Genomic DNA, 21,021 nt, shown 5'->3' with positions numbered 1-21,021 from the left:
ACTCATATTTCTCTGAAAGCAAAACTGTACAGAATCATTCAAAAGTTCAACTGACAACTGTTTATGAAAAAAAAAAGGCTTCAAACATTGCTGGTTTTGCATAGACAAAAAACAACACATTTGCAACAAAGGTTCTGGTGCGCATTTAAGAATGACAGAGTGCCCTTCACAAGAACTTTTCAGCTCTCTCTCATCCTACAGCTAAGCCTGGAGTGTCCAGCAGATCAAACAAAATAGGAGTATGAACACAAGCAGGTGTTCCTTTGTCTCCCAGAAAACAGATCTGTCTAAGGTATTACTCATATGGCAATGCATACCATATCCTTCTTCAATGATGAAATTGATTTCACTCCAGACATGAGCTCCACTAAGTAATTAACAGTTCTGTTAATGGTGCTACAAGAAAGGTTACACAAACCAAGGTAGTTTACGAATCCCACCAACCAAGGCCACACAACACAACCATTAAGAGTTGCAGAACTTCCTTTCTGAACGGACTAAACCCGGTGCAGATCCATCACTACCCAGAGCGCCTGGATTCTTTTGCTCTCCACATAGTACAGAACTTCTGGAAGCCCATTCATAGAAAATAAAATAGTGTCTCCAATCTCTTTCAGCATCAATGACCAAGACCTCTGCCTTGGTACATACAGTACCTAATACTGCTAAACAACAGATAAGAACACTGAGGCAAATGGGGATTAGAGCCCAGATTTGTACAACTTGATTCCACCCAAGTTCCTAAATCAGACAGCTCAAGGCCTTCATGAACAGCCAGCTGCCAGTAAGTACCAGAAGATTTGCCACGGTAAATGGTTGTCTTTGTGGTTATCTAGTTTAAGAATCATTTCAATGGATGACATCCATTCACTGCCTCATGCCTCCAGGGGCAGAGCAACGTTGTCCTTCTGGCAAGTGTTCATACATGAAAACCTAATGAATATCTACTTCCTTGATTTACAAGGGCTAAATGGAAACATTGAGGAAATAACATTAACCACAAGATTAAAAGCCTTCACTATGCAGCCAAATAAAAGCCCAAGAACAAAAATCAGTATTTTTCAATACCTTGTAAGTCCAGCACATGTGTATGAGACCTATGGGCAGAACTGATTTCCTGAGCTATCAACCTATTTCCTGCTATCACTCCAATAATCCCACATCCACAAATAAATGCTTCATGTTAGAAATGAGTTACAGACTTCATCTGGCATAGAAAAAAGTAGCATCAATAGAAATAAAGCACAGTCCTCCTCAGGAACCTAGAGCTATGTATGGTAGCTTCTGTATTTATTGCCACATCAAGCATGAAAACGTATCTGAAATAGTTACCTAACACTCCTTGAATTCCTTTCTGCAAAAGCAATGCCAGAGGTTAAGTTTTTTTCTGCCTGTGAGTCTGTCAAAATTACAACCAGCCTGACAGTGAGTATATCAGCTCCTAACCAGAGGTACCAGATATTACCAGAAAGGTCCACTGACTGAGAGGTATTCCAATCTTAATCACAAAATCCATGCAGTATAGCACAAATCTCATGCTTGCCTTGTTTTGTTGTTACTTTATCCAGTCTCCCAAGCAACAACTATCACAGATCAGAAGTATGATTGTTCTAAATCATAAATTAGCATTAACTGCAAATAACCTGACTGGTCTTCAAGTCTATTTATTACAAAATTCTTCATTGCACGCAGACAAAAACTATGCTAAAGGCATAGCCTAATTAATATTGTAGAATACTTCTCTCTAGCACTAAGTGCTCTACTTGAAATTTTTCTTCTGCATGCTTGCCTCTGTTTTTATATTTCCATTAAAAGCTGCACCTATCACCAACCATTTAACTCGTGCTTATTTGCATTATAATGAGAAGCTGCCCACTGTAAACCATTGGTATTTCCTGTTGATTCCACAGCAAGTCTTCACTTCTGCGCACTCAAATGCAGATAATTCATTTCTCTGATACATGTTGCTAATTACTTTTTCACCAAGCAAGTCACCAATTTCAAATGCATCCCCTTGAAGGCCTGTAACAGGAGACCCCTACATCAAACAACTGAATGGATTTTAATTTATGTGTAGTTAATTCAGTCTTTGTAAGGGTAAAACCATTAAAATTAGATTCAAAGTGGGATGTTAAAGACTAGCATGGATTTATACAGTTATACACAAAATTTTATTGCATGGAGAAGAAAGTACACACAGGAAGAAGACAGGCATTCCCAAGTTATGTCTTATGTATCACAACTGTTATTATCTACAGCTATACTCGGCTGCAGAAGGAGGGAAACGAATTTCACAGAATCATCTAGGTTGGAAGAGACCTCTAAGATTTCTTCTTTAATCCATCAATCACAGGATCACCTATCGGAATATGAGGACCTCTGAATGTGAATGACATACCTGATGGAAATAATCACTATTTTAGATTTTAATTTTACGAGATGATCAGGGCAAGATTCAGTTAGTCAGAGCTAATAGCTCAGACAAAAAAAGCTTTTAATTTTCTATGTCACTTTATACCATGCAACTGTTTTGGAAACTGTTTCATTAAGATATCATCTTCTTGCCTACATCAGCACCTCTATGATTCTTTCTTGCAGGAATTGACTTCAGTTCAGAGAAATACAAGAGGAGTAAGACCCATTGGAAAGTGTGATTTTAATTCTAACTAATCAAACCCAAATGATAAGATTGTACTAGGAGCACATGAGATTGACTCAGCAATGGGATGGTGATAGTGGAGAAGTTTTGGGAAGCAAAGACAGGGGCGTGGAGCTGACCACGTACGGATGACAGGAAGAGGAAATATGCATGACTGAGAAGAGCTGAAGAATGAACACATCCACAGTGACTGTATGAACCTGTGAATCCACAATAGGCAGACTGGTGACCGACTCTGCAAGCAGAAAAGGTAGGAACACAAATAAGGAAGTAGATCTTATGGATAGTGTAGGGGAGAACATGATGCTGACAGATATCCTGGACACGTTACTTCACAAAAGCTAAAAACAGATATGAGGTCACCTGCCTGAAAGTTTCAAGGATATACCTGAGGAACTAGGCTTTGGTATTTCTATTATAGTCTGCTGCGTATCTGATCTCTCAATCAGAAATACATAATCAGCCACTAAGTCCTATTCCCCTACCAATATCACAAAAGTCATGGGCTCCACAGATCACATCAGTTAATTATTCAGAAGCCAGGTTATTATGGGCAAACAAAACAAGCCAATAAAAGACTTTGCTGTTTTATCCATAACTAGTTGCCTAGGTGAATGTGATTACGAAGTTTTATCTTGATCCTCCTGAAAAGACCTTCCAACCCTTAAATTCTGGCTGATAAAAGTGTTTCTGAGTAACTCAAAGATGCCACCTATCATAACTGCAGCCATCAAACACAAACAGAGAAACTGGATCCACTAAGCAGCGGGATCCACTAAGCAGCGGGGAAGCAATGTCTGTTTGAAACTGGTAAGAGCTGCGATGTGCAATTGAGAAAGTTTTGGCCAGGCTAACTAGCTTGTGTGTCAAATGCTTCACACTGCAAAATAACAGAGTTGGACTTACTGCATTAGCCAAGTTGGCATGCCACAACAGGAACGAGGACATTTTTGCATTTGTCATTTTCTGCTTCTGCACTCTATCAAATTTTCCACTGCAGCGTCAGGAGAGATTTCCATCTGTTTCCACTGAAAGCAGCCAGGTAAGGACAGCAGTTGCATACCTTTATTATGTTTTAAAAGGTCAGCTTGCAAACTGCCTTCACTTTCTACCACAGTCAACATACAGCTCAACAGAACACATCCAAATTCCCAGTGATTTTTTCCAACTTTTCCACTGGGCTATGAAAATAGTGAGCATACTTAAATAATCACTTGGCATTTGCCTCAGAGGTGGTTGCATCGAAAGCAAATAAAGGTTCTACATTACCATTGCAAGATAGACCAAGTTCAACAGATAAATTAACTGAAAGCAATCAACTCTCCCTGTTTCCCTAGATGTTTTTGTTTGTTTGTTTGTTTGATCTGGAAAGATTACTTTGTCAAGTTGTGAGCATCTGCAGAAGATCCTTTGCTCTAAGCAATTGGAAAACATATACAAAAGTCACTTTTTAAAGGAAAATATTTCTTCTCCATGTCTTCCCCAATTTCTAACATGTTAAAACTGCCTGGGAACTTGTTCTGATTAGACTTCATTTCATATTTTGTTCATTCTATTATTCAACCATAACCATACCCTGCAGACAAAAGCCAAAAAAAAAGTTCTTGTCATCTGTGCCCAAGGCAGCAATACAGATGTGCTATCTCTGATCAAGAAAGACATATTCCTAAAAAACAAAGGAGAATTTAATCAGCAATTTATCTAAGAACCCCTGGATTGTATATCCAAAGTGTTGGCCATCTTTCGTTTCATTTGCCAGGACAATCAAGGACTAAGTTTACAGAATATTTTTCATTTTTTGGCTTTATCAAGATAACCACTAAGTTCCAGGTTGCTGTTGATATTCTTATTTGAACACCAGCAATACCATGGGTTTCATAACTCTAAGCTACCAGTATTTACAGTGACCAGTCCATGATAGGTCCCACAGAACCCTTAAGGAAGCAACAGCCTTCTCAGGCAGAACAACGGGCACAGATTTAAGCAGGTAATATATTAAAGCATTCTTCTTTATCATGCAAATTTCTACACAAACTTAAAATCTCATCTGATTCTCTTCATGCATGCACGGACAATAAAATCACCAGGAAACAGGCTATCTGCACCAAAACCTTAAGCAAAACACTAATGCTTTTTCTTTGATTAAAAAAAAAAAAAATACACACTTCTCTTTCAGAAATGGGTGCAATGCAAAATATGAAGACTTAAGTTCTGGGAAATTTAATTACTAATACCTTTTACCCAACTAATTATTTTATTATAGATTGCTCATGAGAGAGCAGGTATTACACTAGCTGGGAAATCAATGAATAAACACTCCTGAAATCTGAAAGGATGAAAACTATTAAAACACTTAAAAGTGGTTGGGAACACAGCTGGCGTTGGTTTCCATACTAGTCCTGTCCCAAGTTTCTTACAGGGGGTATCTGGAGTGCACGGAACAGTTGTCACACAGGGATAGGAACTACTTTTACTTGCATTCTATCAATCCATAGGGGTCGTCATGATAAGTAAAGATTTTGACACAGAACAAAAAAAGTCTTTTCTTATATTTGCAGTCTGACTGTGATGATTTGTGGAGTCTGTATCTGGCATATGATGGATACACACCTAACTGCATGCGAAACAACATGGCTTTTACTGAGCATGTACCAGGCCCTGTATGCTTCACTGAGGGGGAAAAAAAGAAATCTGATTAAAACCACTGAAACGTCCTCCTACCACATTCAAGATGCACAGGAAGGGGGAAGAACTCCTCCCACAAATCCAGGCACTAGAGGACAGACCCCTGCAGAGCGCAGTCCTGAAACACAGGATGCAGCTTCTCTCACTGCTTCTAGAGTTTCCTGTCTTTCCTGTCTTCTGATTCTTCGTGTCTTTAAGCTCCCTGAGGAGCTCCCTGTGTATCACAGTATTTTCACAGTATTTCTGTTGATATGAGGCAAATACATCCAGAACTCATTCTTCTATTCCTTCCCCTTCTCACAACTGACCTTCTGTCTTGGGGGAAGTGCAGGGTGACCCGGCAGCTGCAGAAAGCACACTAGGCAAGAAATCTGACTGCCAAAATGAATAACTTCTACCCTCTAAGTTAGCCTTCATTTATGCTTCAAATATTACTCTTTTCCATGCATAAAGGGAGAAACATCTGACTAATGTCCCTGAAGTTTCCAGCTACAATGTTGCAATGGAGAGCACAAAGAATGAGATAAAAGGGTACTCCCATTTTCAGAATGCTAAGGGCATTCTCTCTTTGTAGGCAAGATCTCATCTAAACTAAAAATACAGGGTAAAAAGACTGAGCAGAGATGTTACTGCTCGAGGTCGCTATTTTTCCTGGGGGGTCCTGTCCAGCATAATGTTCAGTAATGCTCTATGTTAAAGCTCAAATGTTAGATATACCCAACATAATTCTTTCTATATTGGCTCAAAACAACTAATCCAGCAGGTTTGCTGGATATGCCTTCCAATTGGAACTAAGAAGCTGAAGAACAAATATTATGAATGCCTGAATCCTTAGAACAGACCTCTTCTTTTCTCGGCCATCTTCCTTCCAATCCCTCTGTACCAAACAGAGCTGCACTGCTATGGATGTGTCAATAGAACCATTTCCATGACAACAGCCTAAGATGTGCCAAATATAGACATTTGACTCCAGCAAACAGAGAGAAAAAAAAAATGACTAAAGGGCATTTGGCTGCACTGCATTTAGACCCAATTCCTTCCTTACAACCAGGGACAAACACTCTGAGAAGAGTCAATTGCATAGCCTTTGAAATACAACTGCTGATGAAAGAAGGTTTGTTTCCCACTCTCAGTTTGAAAGAGCTGAGGCTCATGCACTTGTTCCATTTCACCATCTCTGCTTTGAAGGCAGAAAACTCTGGCAGAAGCAAAGAACTGACTTCTTCAGTCATATTAGAAGGACTTGCCAGATTTTGCCTCCTTCCTGAAGCCAAGCAAGGCTCACACAGCAGTAGGGCCTCCTGCAAAGCACCACAAACAGCGTCAGCCATTGAAGAAATCCCAATACAATGCAGGACCTGACCTGAGCCACTCCTCACCAGCTGCTATCTTAGCGTAATAATCTGTAAGACAAAACAAGAGCACCTTGCTCTTCTTGCTGTACTGCAGGGACCTAAACAGTAAATGTAACTCCAGCACAACTAGAGCCGCAATGTGTGAATTGCTTGGGCTTTTAACATAAATCCACTTAAAATAGTGAGTGGATACACTGAGATACTGTTCAACACCGACAGTCTTCTAAGACACCCCCGGTCATGTGGCTCTGAGATCCTGGCTCAGCGCTGCATGTGGTGCCAGGAAATTCCAACCTGCATCAGTCGGAGTGCTCACTATGGCCCTAGTAAGGTACTCAGAGCAATGTTTTTGGTCTATGGCCCAGCTCTGTTTTCCTTTTGATTATCTAACAGACAGTGCTTAGCAACTCACACAAGCTTGTCCCTTTGTAGCAGGGGAAACAGAGTAGGAATTAAGTTAAGGTGCCTGCCTGCCACAGGGGAGCACATGAAGCTAGTAATTACCAAAACCCCTTCCCCCTCACCCACCCAGCAGTTTTGTCTACTTCCAGAGTCTCTCCTAAAAACTTGCTGAAGTCTCACTATCTCAGGTGCTTAGACAAGGAGCAAGCAGTTTCAGTCAGTGCTCACAGGTGGAAGCCCTACTTAACTGTTCCTTTAGCAATGCTTTTAATTGCACAAGAACAATGGCTAGATCAATTGTGTACACATCCTTTGTGTCCCACAGACTGGGCAACAAGGGATGACATTCACAACCAAGGGATGCTGTATGTAAGCCGGACTATCCATGGCATTTACTCATAAATACTCATTATAACAAACACACTGGCCTCTAACATAGGTTTCTGGGATTAATCATTCCAGTACTGCAGCAGTAAAACAATATGCTGTTGTGTCCAATGTGGTAGGTCCCTTCTGTGCCATGACTTGCTACTTATTAAGTGCTATAAATAGAGAGGCTCAATGAGTCTCAGTGTATATAGCGTAGAAACCACATACACGGCTTGGTGGGAGAGCACATTGCCTCAGTGCTTTCTGGAGATAATTCAGATAGGCCTTCAGATCTGCATAAACTATTTGTGCAACCAGATCCTTTTCACATGCACACTATGCCTGAGGCCATGATACAGCTAGTATCCTGCATTACTCTAAGAAAAGTAGAAACAGCACTGACCAGCTGATAGTTCTCCCAATTCCCATTGGTATACTTAGCAAGTGTGGAACTGTGCAGCAGGAGGACACAAAAAACAACAAACACCTCCACCATGCAATTCAAAGGCTTAAAAATTAAACACTAATGTAGAGTTTTAGGTGTCAAACGCTGTCTGTACAGATATGTGTCACCAGTGAACCATCAGCTACAAGATCTGCTGCAGTTAAGCAGCTCTGACCTATCTTGTCTTCACAAAGCTTCTTCTCCAACTATACCCTCACCTGATAAACAGGAAGCAAGTTGGGATGCCTCTGGCAACCCAAAGAGTCAGCAAACTGGCCCTCAGAACTGTGGCAGTAAAGATTTGCTTCTGCTTCGTTTTCAGAAAATTTAATCTACCTACCTTCTCTGCCAAAGAAAGCACTTGGCCAGATAAAGCCAATGATATGACACCAGTTGCTCTGCTACACAGATAAGAAGGATGATCATTAAGGTAGTCAAGACCTGAAAAACTCAGCCAGAAGTCAGCTGACAACCAATGCAGTTGAGACTCTAAGGAAAATGTAGACATACTGGAGTGGATCCAGCAAATGGCCACAGAGATGATTACGGCATCTGACATAGAAGGAGAGGCTGAGCAAGCTGGGATTGTTCAACCTGGAGAAGAAAAGGCTCGGGGGAATCTTCATTGTATAAACATCAAATGGGGTGGTAAGACAACAAAGCCAGACTGCTCAGAGGTGACCACAACTTACTGAAATACTGTTAATTCTGTTTAAACATAAAATTTTACTGTAATGGTGGTCACGGCCTACAAGTTGCCAAGAGAGACTACTAAGTTGCCAATTGACTACAGTCCCGAGCAACACACTGTAGCTGATCCCACTTAGAAAAGGGTGATTTGACTACAGAGATGCCTAAACTAGAGAGTTGAGGTGAGGGGAGATCTGCCTTAAAAGCCCTCAGGCTAGACTAGAACTTCCTATAGTACGCAAAGTGTCCAGGAGCATCCTACTGCAAAGGATTATTCAGTTCTCCATGACTCCGGAAACAGGAGTATGATTGAAGACAGTCAGTGTCAGTCAGTTCAGTTAACCTCCCTGCCAATTACAACAGGAAGGAGGTGGAGGGAAGCTTCCATCCCCCACTGCTGCCAGACTGAGGAAAAGGATCAATATTCCACACTGCACAGTGAACCACTCAAGTGAAGGTGATGTGACTACACCTCTGTCATATGTAAAGGCTGGAAAGTAACTGGAAGAAATTACTTCTGCCCTTATCTGCATACAGCTTGTACTCTGGCAAGATGCACTCAGAAACTCCCGAACTGCCCCTGCTTTGCTTTGCATGAAGGAGAAACTGGGTCACAGTCAGCTGCGAAGTCAAAGCACTGGTGCCACTGCACATTAGTGAGTGGCCTTCTAGAAGTGTAAAGCGTAAGAATAGAGAAGTGCTCTGACAAGAGGTCAGAACGATGCTCCTCTTCCCTGTATTGGCACTACGTTCCCACAAAACAAAACAAAACAGAAGTCATCCCCATCTTTTATTATTTTTACAGCTGCAAGGTATTTGCAATCAAGTTGCTTTTCTCAAAAACAAGCACTGAGAAAAGGATAGGCAGTGCCTGAGTGGAAGCGGAATTGCAGGCTGCAGTCCCTGTCTTTACTTAGGAAAACCCTGTATTTGGCCAGGCAGAGTCTCAGGAACTGACACAGAAGTGCTCACGCTCATTTATATTCATGATTCCAGAGACATCAAGAATTATTTATTTATGTAAGTCATTACTAATTATCTGGCTGCTACTAATTCGTGGATTTTTAAATAATCCTGCTCACGTGTCAAGTCACAGCCCTGAAAAGTTGTGACATTTCTTTATTTAATCCTTGGAACTGTAATGTTTTTCCACCAGAAAGCTAAACGCTCCAGACCAGAGCAGTTATCTACAGCAGACCACCACAGGTGGATACCTAAGAGATGCATAAGTTGTCCCACATAGAATAACTTTGGAGAGTTCCTCCAATGCCACAGAGATTATGGTCAAGCAGTACTTGGGGACTAAGTGGAAGTCCCAGATGTCCTATGCATGCTCTTATGTGAGCCAGGAAAAGCAGCACAAACACAGGTGAGCATTATACCACCAACTGTGACCACATATATATAGGATAAAGCTTGACCAAACCCCTGCATTCAGACAATTGAGAGTACCAACATTAAACTAGCATGAAATAGGAATTGTGGTGAAGCTCAGAATAGGCCAAAAGATATTTTGCTCTTTCCAAAGACAGTAGATGCAATCAACAAGTTTCAGTACAGATGGTTTCTGCATATTTTTAATTTATTCATGCTTTTAAAGCTGATAAGAGTGCCACATTTCAAATCCATCATTTTCAAGATATTAGTAACACTGTCTGATTGTAATAAACTCTCTTAAAAGGTTTACTGTCAAAGCTTCTTTTGGGCATGCAGGGTAGGGTTTTGCCTTGAGCAGTATGTAGAGCAGTGACCTCAAGTTGCCATGCAGCTCTGCTCAGCTCAGGGACTGCTCAGAGTGGCTCTTGCCAGTGCACCATTTAAGCCACATCTTTGTTGCTTCAAATGAAAGCTCCAAAATTGACACTACTCTTTACATTGCGAGATCACACAACAAAATCTGCAGATGAACCACGTAAGCAGGTCCCCCTGCTGCAGGCCTGGAGCTCTATGTGCCTTGTCCTTGGACCACGCTCCTGTCTTCAGCATCCTGCTGTAACTTCTCCCTTGCAACCACTTCACAACCTAAGCTGATGTTAGGCCTGAACGCTGCAGGGGTAAGTTTTTTACACGACCTCTGAAGTGACCACTTCTGAACAGAGTGCAGAGCAGGGCTGGACTCCATGCTTACTTCCATGAGCCTTACAGCTGCAGCGCGCTCCAGTGCAAGAGAATGTAATGGTAAGTTAGCTTAAAGACATGAACAGAAGTCGCACAACAGAAGCAGCTCCAGCAGTCTTGGGGTGGCACCTGTTCCATGGATCAGACTCAGTCTTACTGCTACAGCTTTTATTCCCATATAGTGTTTTTTTTGTTTTTTTGTTTTTAATTCAGTAATCACATACAGACAGTTCTACCTCCTCTAAACTTGTTTATGCCATGATTTTTCTCAAAATCACTGAAAAAAACTCAATTACGCTTCCAAGAACAGGGAGCTATGTCCAGTTAGTGCACGTGCAATCTATGTAATCTTTTCTTTTTGAAGCAATCTATGATCTACACTTTCTAAATGCCAAGTACGTCTTTCTGCATGTGCATTTGAGTAGTGATCTTGGTTCATACTTAGCTGAGGGCTTTTAATACCTGGCATGGAAAGCTTAAACAGCTTAATCCTTCCTGCCCATTTAAACTAATCATTTTGTGCTAATACTAGGCTTCCTATCACATCTTTTGCCTACGTCTGCAAGGACAGACTTTAATAAGAATGTGATCGAAGGCAGCTAACTATTAGCAAGCTATGACCCCATCAGCTCACACCCAAACTAATGTCTTGCTTCATGCACATGCTCACTGCCTTTACCTGCAGTTTTGGTGGCAATTGCACAGCCACCTAACGTAGCCAGTATTCATGCTTACAAAGACAGCTTTGGGACTGCACAGCAGAACAGCAGCACCCCGTGCAGCCTAGGGCACCCAGCTTGTTCCTGGTATTTTTAGGCAACCTAGGGAACCAGTAGGTTGGTTTTAACAAACCTCAGACTACAAAGGATTTTGAGATGAGGCAGGACTGTAATTAGAAATCTCCATGGATAGTCACTGACCCTCAGAAGACCATTATGTTTCTCTAATCCTTCAAAAATACTTATGATACAGAAGAATTGGAGGATAGGATGTTAGTGGGGAATAAGCTTAGTTGGACACAAGTTTAACAAGTTAAAGGGTATGCCCCTGTGGCAAAGTACAGAAATTGCTGTTAATTATTATTGCTTATTTTAACGACTAAGCAATATTAGTAAAAATGCATCACATATAGGGAATTATATACAGCCTTCACAGCAATTGAGCATGTACACTATTTGCCAGCACGTTATTACACATTTTTTCCACTGCTTTTGTTAAAAAAAAAAAAAAAAAAAAAAAAAAAAAAAAAGTAAGCAAGTCCAGAAGTAGGTCCAGATGGGCCAGCACATGCAACAGTTACTCCAAGCCTCTGCATGTCCACCCAAAGGTATGAGAAAGGAGGGTCAGGGAGGCTTCACAGTACCACCTCGTTCCCCTTTGGACCAGTTGAGTTTCCCGATGCAAAATGCTGGTAGTCCCCAGATTAGGTGGCATTGAACTGTTTCAATTCTACCTGACAAAACAGGAGCAACTTGGATGAACCTGAAATCAAGTGCTGAAGGGCTACTTTAAATGCAACTGAGTCTTTGAGGAAATACAGCCTTAGAAGATGCCACATTCCTTAGAAAGGGCAGCATTACTCACAGTCCAAACATTCTTCCTAGGAGATGTTTTGAAAGCAGGCAAGCAAAAAAATTTTTTATCTTTAAATCAAGGTGATGATGTACAGCAATGGAAGCCTCACTGGAACATGATGAGAATAAGCATTTACTCCTTTTAATGCAAAATAAAAATATCTCATTAAAAATTCATTAAAAAATTAATTACAAATGAATCCTCACAGAGAGAAAAATCAGAGTCAATTTAGCATGGATTGTTGTTTTTAGGATTGTTGTATTTGTTTTTTTTTAAAATCATTAATGAATTGTTCAGAAGATGAGTGGAAGTTGTTCTGGCAGATGACACAGGAAATATATTGGGTGGAGTGGAACACATAGGACATGCTACAATGCAAGCAATGAATCCAGCTGAAGTCTCTGAGCTTACAATTTACCAAATCAAGGGTGAAACATAACATCAGCATCCTATAGTGCATGCTTTGAAGCACTTTTTTTTTTTTTTTTTTTTTTTTGTCTTCAGAAGCATTCTGAAACACTTTGAACCTCAAATCAATCTCCTGTTGTGTGACCTCTTTAACTCCTGCTGGCTAGGTGACCCTGGAGAAAGAAGGGTCAGTGAAATAATGCACTGCAGTCCATGAACACAGTTGCAGACCTCAGTACCAAAAAGGCAGAGCTAGGGCAAGAAAAAGGAAAAATAAAGAGTTCAAAATAAAACCTGTTGCCAAACACGAAAGATGCAAACTATTTGCCACAGCTCTATTACTGGCACCTTCATAAGCCACAATAATGCAATGACTTCAAAATACTGTTTTGTTGCCTTTTTTTTTTTTTTTAGGTCTAAATGAAAATAAGTTCCTACTCCATGTTTTCGTGTTGTTTCGAGGCTACATTCCCAAGACAAGTAAATGAGCATTTCAGTATATAGAAACTGTGCAGTGGTGCACTGAAGTGTAGTCTGTACAATTGATACATATTCACAAATACACAGAAGATCTCTTTGGGAAATTACATCAACCTGGTTTACCAAGTGGCAACCCCTGTTTTAGTCCTTCTCGTCTTAGACAAGCAAAAGAATACACAGACTATTAATGAGGTCGGGGTTGGATTAGCAACAAAGGAACTGGAAAAGCAGAGACCTACTCACAAGCTAGATTCTGGAAATATGCTAAAGGAAATGAACTTTTCAGTAGAGCTGTAGAACAGTGGTGAATGAGATATAGGCAGCATGAGCCTGGGATATGTCTTGCCTAGGAAACCGGGGTTAGAGTGCCCGTAGTGCCACTGAATCACTTGCTGGAGCAGTGTCACAGCTGACCTTTAATTTGGATGCCTCATGTCTTTTTGTCCCACTGAGATACATAAAGCCTGATTTTTAGAATTGCTGAGCAACCCTAGCTCCCACTCATTTTCTCACTGGAGTACTGCAGAGGCCAAACATTTGGAAATTGCTTGTAAGTATTTAAAAATAGGTATCTAAACAGCAAGGCTACTATTCTGAGTATGAAACTATATACATCTCTTTTTTATCCTAAATCAAACTCTGAAAGCCTCACGGGCTCTGTGCAAGGGTTATTAATGCTTACAAAGTCCTCTGGCATCCTCAAATGGAGAGCTAAGTAGAACTGCACAGCATTCCCTCTTTTCATGTTTATATTTAGCCTCAGGGAGAGGGGCTCTCTCATGTAACAACGTATATTGACATTTAGACCAAAAATGCCATTGACTGACATTAAAAAAGTAGAATTTTTCAATTTATATAAAGTCAATCTTTTTACTTTTTTTTTTTTCCAGATGACATTTGCAAAGCAGTTTGCACTGTAGAAATTGGTCTTTTCTCTTTCATTTCTTTATCACATATACAACTTCCCTTTTGATCAATACAGGAAAGTCAACTCCAAAACAAAAGGAACTGTACTTGATTACTGAATGCAGAGGAAGAATTTAAATTGAAAACTGCTTTTCCCCCTTGCAAATCTGGGAGAACATTATCTTTTCTGTGTAGGAGATGTCTGCGTTTCTGAGGTCACACATTCTCAGCTATATACATGTATAAACATACATCCATCTTTACACTCTTGAAATCTGAATTATGTAAAAACCTCGAACTGCTGCATTCCAGTTGTACTGAAGATCTCTCACCTCCTTTTCACCTCTTCTACATTTCAATCACTTAAATCTAGTCTCTTTCTCTGAGGTCTCAGAGAAGAACAAACTCAGTATGAAGATCCCTATAGAAAATTTTGTGTTCACACTGGAAGGAAAAAAAAAACACCAAAACCAAATGTCTGCCAATTCCACCTATCCAGCCTTAAGGCCACTTCTGGAAACCCAGAACCACTTATTAATAAATTGATATCAGGGAAAGAAATTGACTCATCTTCCAGCCTTTTAAAATGCACCATTGGGTAGTTCATGGTGTCTGCACACAGTTTGTACTCATTTTTCCCCTGACTTCCTGACATGACACCCCGATGTGCTGAAGACTGCCATGATTCACCAGCTAAGGTGAGGTGAAATCTTTCTTGGACACCGCTATGCATTTCAGTTATTGCTGCTTTCATACACACTGCCAGATGTTATTGCTGCTGCTGTTTTTCTTTTTAAGCAGTACATTAAATTTTCCATTCAAAAATGTTATTTGGCATGTACTTAAAGAAATCCTGCCTTGTTGCTCTGCTCAATAATTGGTGTTGATGGCAAGGAGCAGTTCCTTACCATGGCTGCCTCAATTCAATACAGAGAAGAATACAGAGAGCACATAACCAAAACAAAGTAAGCTCTTTGGGGAGGTGCATTGCTTTTAAGGCTCAATCTTAACTTTGACCTGAATTTTGTTAGTTACTAGGGGTAACCTGCTGAGACATCTCTGCCCATAAGACACTTACCAACAATAGCATTTTTAGAGGCAGCAAGGAGCCTGAAATAGTGATCTTTTATTATGATATTGATATAGCAATACTGTATTAATGAAACTTGATTTGGTTTCTCCCTGTCCACAGTCTACTTCCATACAATTTTCTATTGTATTTCCTCTTACCTCTACATTACCTGCTAAATGTATGCACCCACAAAATGACACCATTTGCCCCCTGAACCAGAACTTGGTGGAAATGAAAGGGCATTTAGAAAAAGAAGCTTAACTTCAAAGTTTGGTTTTGTTATCAACCTTGCATCTTTGATATCACTGTACATCATTTATATCAACTGACCTGATTAAACTCAAGCTTACATCCATAGAGGACAGCTGACAGCAAATCCTGTAAGACAGAGGTGACTGAAACTGCAGTCACTACCCTGTCTGGAGCTCTTGAGTACTTTGAAAAAAGGTTCCAGTGCCAGGGCTACTTTATGACAGTGTCAGAGCTATTCTGGGAATTATTTACATTCCCAGGTACAGGAGAAAACGAGCCAGCAGATGTGGATACAATTCTGCATCTCAGTAGCTTGTATTCCCAGCAACAGAGGGCCAACAGCCTGATCTCACCCTGACCTTTTTCTTCCTGCCCTTGGACTCTCAGGACACACAGTAGGTATTCTGTTTCTTGGCCACCTGGAAGGTCTGGTGTGTGGGTTACAAAGTCAGATAGGCTGGCCACCCTGCTCTGATCTCTCACCGTACAACAGTGCCTCTTCTCTCACTTTGGCTGAGGACTCCAAAGCAGCAATGGAGATTTCATTAAACAGCCCCAAATCTACAGTAGTAGATGGAGTTAAGACCATCTGATTAGAAGCATGTGCAGCTAAATCAGATCTCACAGAACTACACCTAGAATTCTTCCTAAGGCTTGCCTCTAGCTGAAAGCATCAAGTAATTTTATGAAGGAAATGGCAGTCACTGGTGGCCTTGTCTGAATTTATCTGAGAGAAGAACTCATTTGTTGCAGGTCTGCTGAAAATCTCTCTAGAGACAGCAACAATCAAGCAACAAACTGAACAGCTTAGCGATCACTGGCCACTGAAATCATTGCCAGGCTCCTTTGCTGGTATCAGTTGGGAATGAGAAAGCTTCCTTCCCATGCTTGCAGTTCAAACATCCAAGCTCTAAACAGGCACATCAGTGATTAAAAACTAGAATGCCGGATCCAGGCATGGCAAGCAGAACAGAAGTGGGCTGTGTAAACATACCTCCAAAATCTCTGGTACAAAAAGGAATTAAGCCAAGGACAGGAAAATAGAAACCGAACTGGAACAGTGGGCTCAGGGAACTGCCTTTCCTTCTTTCAGTACACAGCAGGGCAAACCCACTTAGGTCTCTTCTGCTGCACAGCACCTCGCTTGGATATTTTCTGAAAGCAACAATACTATACACAGGCACTTACACAGAAATGCCAGCTCTGAGTTTTGGCTCTCTATATATTTTAGCTGAAATAAGAAATGCTAAAATGAAAGGACAGCTTTTATCAGGTTTTCAGTGCTTCCTAAGCACTGTTTCCAAAACCATTAAGAACCTATTTCTTGCCTTCTGACCTAAGACATATTTTAATAGTCTGTGTTGTTCTGCCTCGGCTATAAATCTGCAGAGGGATCAGCTAGCAAACAATTTTTTTGGTTACTTTTCATGACTAAGAGACTGCATTTCCCAATGACATACTCTTTATCAGGTTTCATTTGGTATCTCAAGGTCAGTGCAATATCATAGAGTAATTTTAAAAAAATAAAAGTCCCTTACCTGTGGCAGAGTGAAGGCTCTCCAAGCTCCAGTATCTGGACAGGACACCTCTCATCCCAGTACCACCACCGCACACCACCCCACTGCTGTCCGAATCTGAACCCGGTGAGAGCCCAGAGCTTCCACTGCTACTGCAGTTTTCTCCACTGTGTGCCCCACTGGACTCACTGGGGCACTGCTGGGTCCTCATGCAGGCAGGTAAGAGGGAGAGCCAGGGGCTCTTCTGTGCCGGGGGAGAAAATGGGCTGAGCGCTCTGTAGCTGCTCCCAGGGCAGTGGTACCTGGTAGCGCTGTCTGAGGACTGAGCTGGATTCCTATCCTCCTCTCTGCTTGTCTCGATGCATCCTGACATCATAGGGGTCCACTAAGGAGGCTCCCTCTGTGGCATTTCAACTGCTCTCAGCTGCAGCTTCTAACAGCTGATTTTTATTACAACCAATTTCAAGGCATTAAAAAAGCAAGAGTGGAACAGAGATCTTTCCTCATAATTTAACAGAGCTGTCAGATTAAAAATAAATAAGTGGAAATAGTAGGATTTCATGCTTTTTAAAAATGCCCAAGTGAGAGAGACCTTGTGTTATCTGCTTCCCCTGAGAACTCGGAAAGGACTTAACATATAAACTAATCATGTTTAGAACTGGCTGTGGCTGCTGCTGCTATTAAAAAACTATTTTTGTAAGTCCTCAGAAAAAAAAAAAATAAAAATGAAATCAAAGCCAGAAAAACACAGATTGAGATCTGGGGAGGTTGCAGCTGGGAATTTTGAAAAGTCATTTAATATCCACTCACAGACTATAGACTTGGGATGGTCTCTATTTCAACGTGGGATCTTTGTTAGACCTCAGTCCCACTTGAAACAGCATCACTATTTTTAATTAGATGGTTCTATTTCTCATTACCTGGCATGTGATGCAGTATGCCCCTATAAAAAGGATTCTGAAACAATGGTAGTTTCCCAAGAATGGAGAAATAATTATACCATTTAAGTGCTTTGAAACACCACAAAGGTTTTATGGTAAAGGACATTTCCAGATCACCACTCTGCTAGAGGTATATAAATACCTGCCTTACAATGGTAGATTTGTTGGACGCTATCAAAAATAATTTAAGAGTAGCCACATAGTTCGTACCATGTATGGCAAAAAAAAACTTTATAAATAGTTTCTTAGGCTAGTCACCAGAATGTGTGTTTTGATTAAAAGATAGAACTATATTGCTTCATTGTGAACTTATCCAGGTCAGCTCAATGGTGGCCAGGTGAGATTTAGTAACTATTCAGGACGGGTTTGGACTGAAGTGAACAAGCAGCTCAGCACTACAAGCACAGCTGAGTGGGGGACAATCAGACACAGGTGGGACACAAAGGAATATGCTGAGAAAAATCAAACTGCTCCTACCATTTGCAAAGCGAATGTGTGTCTAGGCATCCAAACTCAGAACTAGGAGCATAATTTCATACAAGAACTGAAAACACTTGTTTAACTATTTCTGTGTTAAGTAATTCTGCCTGAAGTAAATAAAGTCATATTATTAACATGGCCAAAGCCAGCTCCAACAGTGAGATTCCTTTATCTATGCAATAGCAGGGAGTACTTTAGGTCAGCAGACTCTTGTCTTACTGAATATTTACTGAAAGCGACATCCTTTGCCCTCCATCACTGAAGTTTACTATCAAGCATCCAACCATACTAAGACAACTTTTGAGCTTTTGAGTCCTTAAACATTTCAGCTACTCCTTACAGGAACCTTACAAGGGTCTCCACAGTAACAGCAACAAATAAAATAATCTCTCTCCAGTTGATTGTTAGCAATAAATAAATAAATAAGTAAAAATCCTTCAGTTATCATAACATATAACTATCAGAATGTATCTTATCCACTTGCACCAAAATATCTTCCCCTAATGCCTCCCAATACAGAAGTGGACTGCATTTGACTGCAGTAGAACCACTCTTCTCTATTGATCTAGTCCTCTCAAGGCCTTTAGAACTGACTGCATTAAAGTATAAATTGAGAGAAACACTGCCTGATTATAATAACAGGGGAGAAGGTAAGTAAAGTGTAAACAACAGAGATGAACGCAGCTGTCTGGTGGATTTAGAACATAGAGAAGAGGAAGGGACAGTGCAGGTCCCTAGACATGAGAGGCACTAAGATGCTACAATTCAGTACCAGCTACCCTACTTCTGCTCCTTCAAATCTATGCTTGATACATGAAGAAGAAAACTCCAAGTAGTTTTATCAATTCTTGGCTGAAGTACAAAACCAGACAGTATTCACAGAGACCCTGTAGCAACTGCCCTTGCTCTGCCCCCAACCTGCTTCAGACACTATCTGTTCTTCCGCTAACCCTCCCACTCTCTGAACTGAATACACTTGGCAAAGACCAAAAGATGTTTATTCAGGGCCAGAGACAATGGTGCTGTAATCCTAGCAGAAGGTATTACTGCAGTATGCATATGCACTGCAAAGGCATTTTCTAGTGCAAAGGAAAAACACTACAAGGCCAAGCTTTGGAAATAACAATTTTAAATCAGTTTTAAAACTACAACCCACTAGAGAGGAGTTCCACCTCAGTACAGACCTCATAGCCTTTTTTTTTTTTTTTTTTTTTTTTTTAAATCTACATTGACTTTTTGCTGTGAAATTTGATAGAGAAGACAGTACCATTAAAGTTGCCGTAGCAGCAACTGTCTCCAATTACAGATCAGGGATCTCACTGTGCAGCCTGATCAAGCTAGTCAAGGTAGCCCCAGCCTAGAACAGCCTGATCCTTAATATGTGCTGGATGCTTTAGACTCTGTCATCTCTTACCTTTTGAACAGCAATTGCCAGGATCATTCAGGATTTGCTAAGATCTACTTTTTCACTCTTTACTCCACAAAAAGTTTTTATCGATACGCTAAATGTTTTACCTCAATAGCTAACATGATTCTATGATATACAATCCCACTCAACCTGCTATGACAAAGTTTCAGGAACTCGGCCATCACTTCTTGGCCCAGATTTTTATGTTGGATGAAAATCTGAGTGAGCACATGTTATCAGAGACCTCACAGAGTGCAAATATTTGTGGCTGTGATTAAACAGAATCAAGGCTGACCTAGCAGGTCTAAGATATCTGTGATTAATACAATATCTGTGAAAATACAATAGACAAAGTGATTGCTTTTTAGCCACTTAAATTCAATGGTACTTCCATGGGTTAATATTAGAATGGTATTGACGCTTCATGCTACAGCTGCAATGATACATTTCTGCATATTTGCACACCGCTCTTTTTTGTGTCCCTTCAAGAACTAAAATGACAAAAATGGGAATAAATAGTTCTGCTTATTATTTTTTCTGAACAACAGGATTGCTAAATATTTATGAAACATAATGAAGTCCTGTTATTGAAGCTAATATTTTCCCTCTTGAATAGATTTCTCCACTGGTTGTCAAACATCTTCACATTAACTGTTGCCAAGTGTGAGCTTAACAGCCCATCTATAGCTGGGAAAATAAGATGAAAGTTGGCCACATGATGTTAAGTAAACAAACAGTCCTTTTGCCTCTGAGAAAAACTTTCCGTTATACCAATCAGGCCAGAGGATAACTCAGAATCATTAAGTGGTCACTGTTTTCCAGGCTCTCAACAGAAGACTTTGAGAACTTGGCTTGCCTATTGTTACTGCTCATGTAAGATTTCCAAGGCCCGTAGTATGTTCATTAGTACAGGCCAGCCAGAACAAATGTATGCATCTCAGGATGGTATAACCAACACCACCACAGCAGCAGAACACCAGGGCATCTGTAGATATATGATAGCAGGAAAGTTAAAGATCTTTGGCTGTTTAAAGACACAGGGAAAATTGCTAGAAAGATTCAGCCTGCATTTAAATAATGATTTAAAATAATACAGGCTTAAGGTCTGTTGTATCAAAGCTGTACGAGACAAATAAGACCTTGTAATACATTAATTATGAGTTCCTCTTATTATGGGGAGACAACAGATCTTGAAGGTTTAAGGGTCATACATGACCCTATCCAAAAGTTTCACAGATTCTCTTAGAGGTAGCAAGGGT

General features: G+C 40.5%; 1 protein-coding gene across 2 annotated transcripts in view; it reads right to left on the bottom strand.

Annotated features, from left to right (window-relative positions):
- Positions 1-21,021, bottom strand: part of ARHGEF4 (Rho guanine nucleotide exchange factor 4) — a 206,113-nt gene that overhangs the window by 76,239 nt on the left and 108,853 nt on the right. The window contains exon 1 of one of the 2 annotated variants that reach the window (XM_072042431.1): positions 16,955-17,296. The exons of the other annotated variant lie outside the window; for it this stretch is intronic. Within the exon in view, the coding sequence (XP_071898532.1) occupies positions 16,955-17,144 (190 nt within the window). The 5' untranslated portion in view covers positions 17,145-17,296. Of the gene's footprint in view, positions 1-16,954; positions 17,297-21,021 lie in introns of those variants that run through there. 2 annotated transcript variants of the gene reach the window in all.

Source organism: Anas platyrhynchos, chromosome 9, assembly GCF_047663525.1.
Source record: "Anas platyrhynchos isolate ZD024472 breed Pekin duck chromosome 9, IASCAAS_PekinDuck_T2T, whole genome shotgun sequence".
Classification (NCBI taxonomy): domain Eukaryota; kingdom Metazoa; phylum Chordata; class Aves; order Anseriformes; family Anatidae; genus Anas; species Anas platyrhynchos.
The sequence above is the reverse complement of the archived record's forward strand: the minus strand, read 5'-3'. Positions and strand labels throughout refer to the sequence as shown.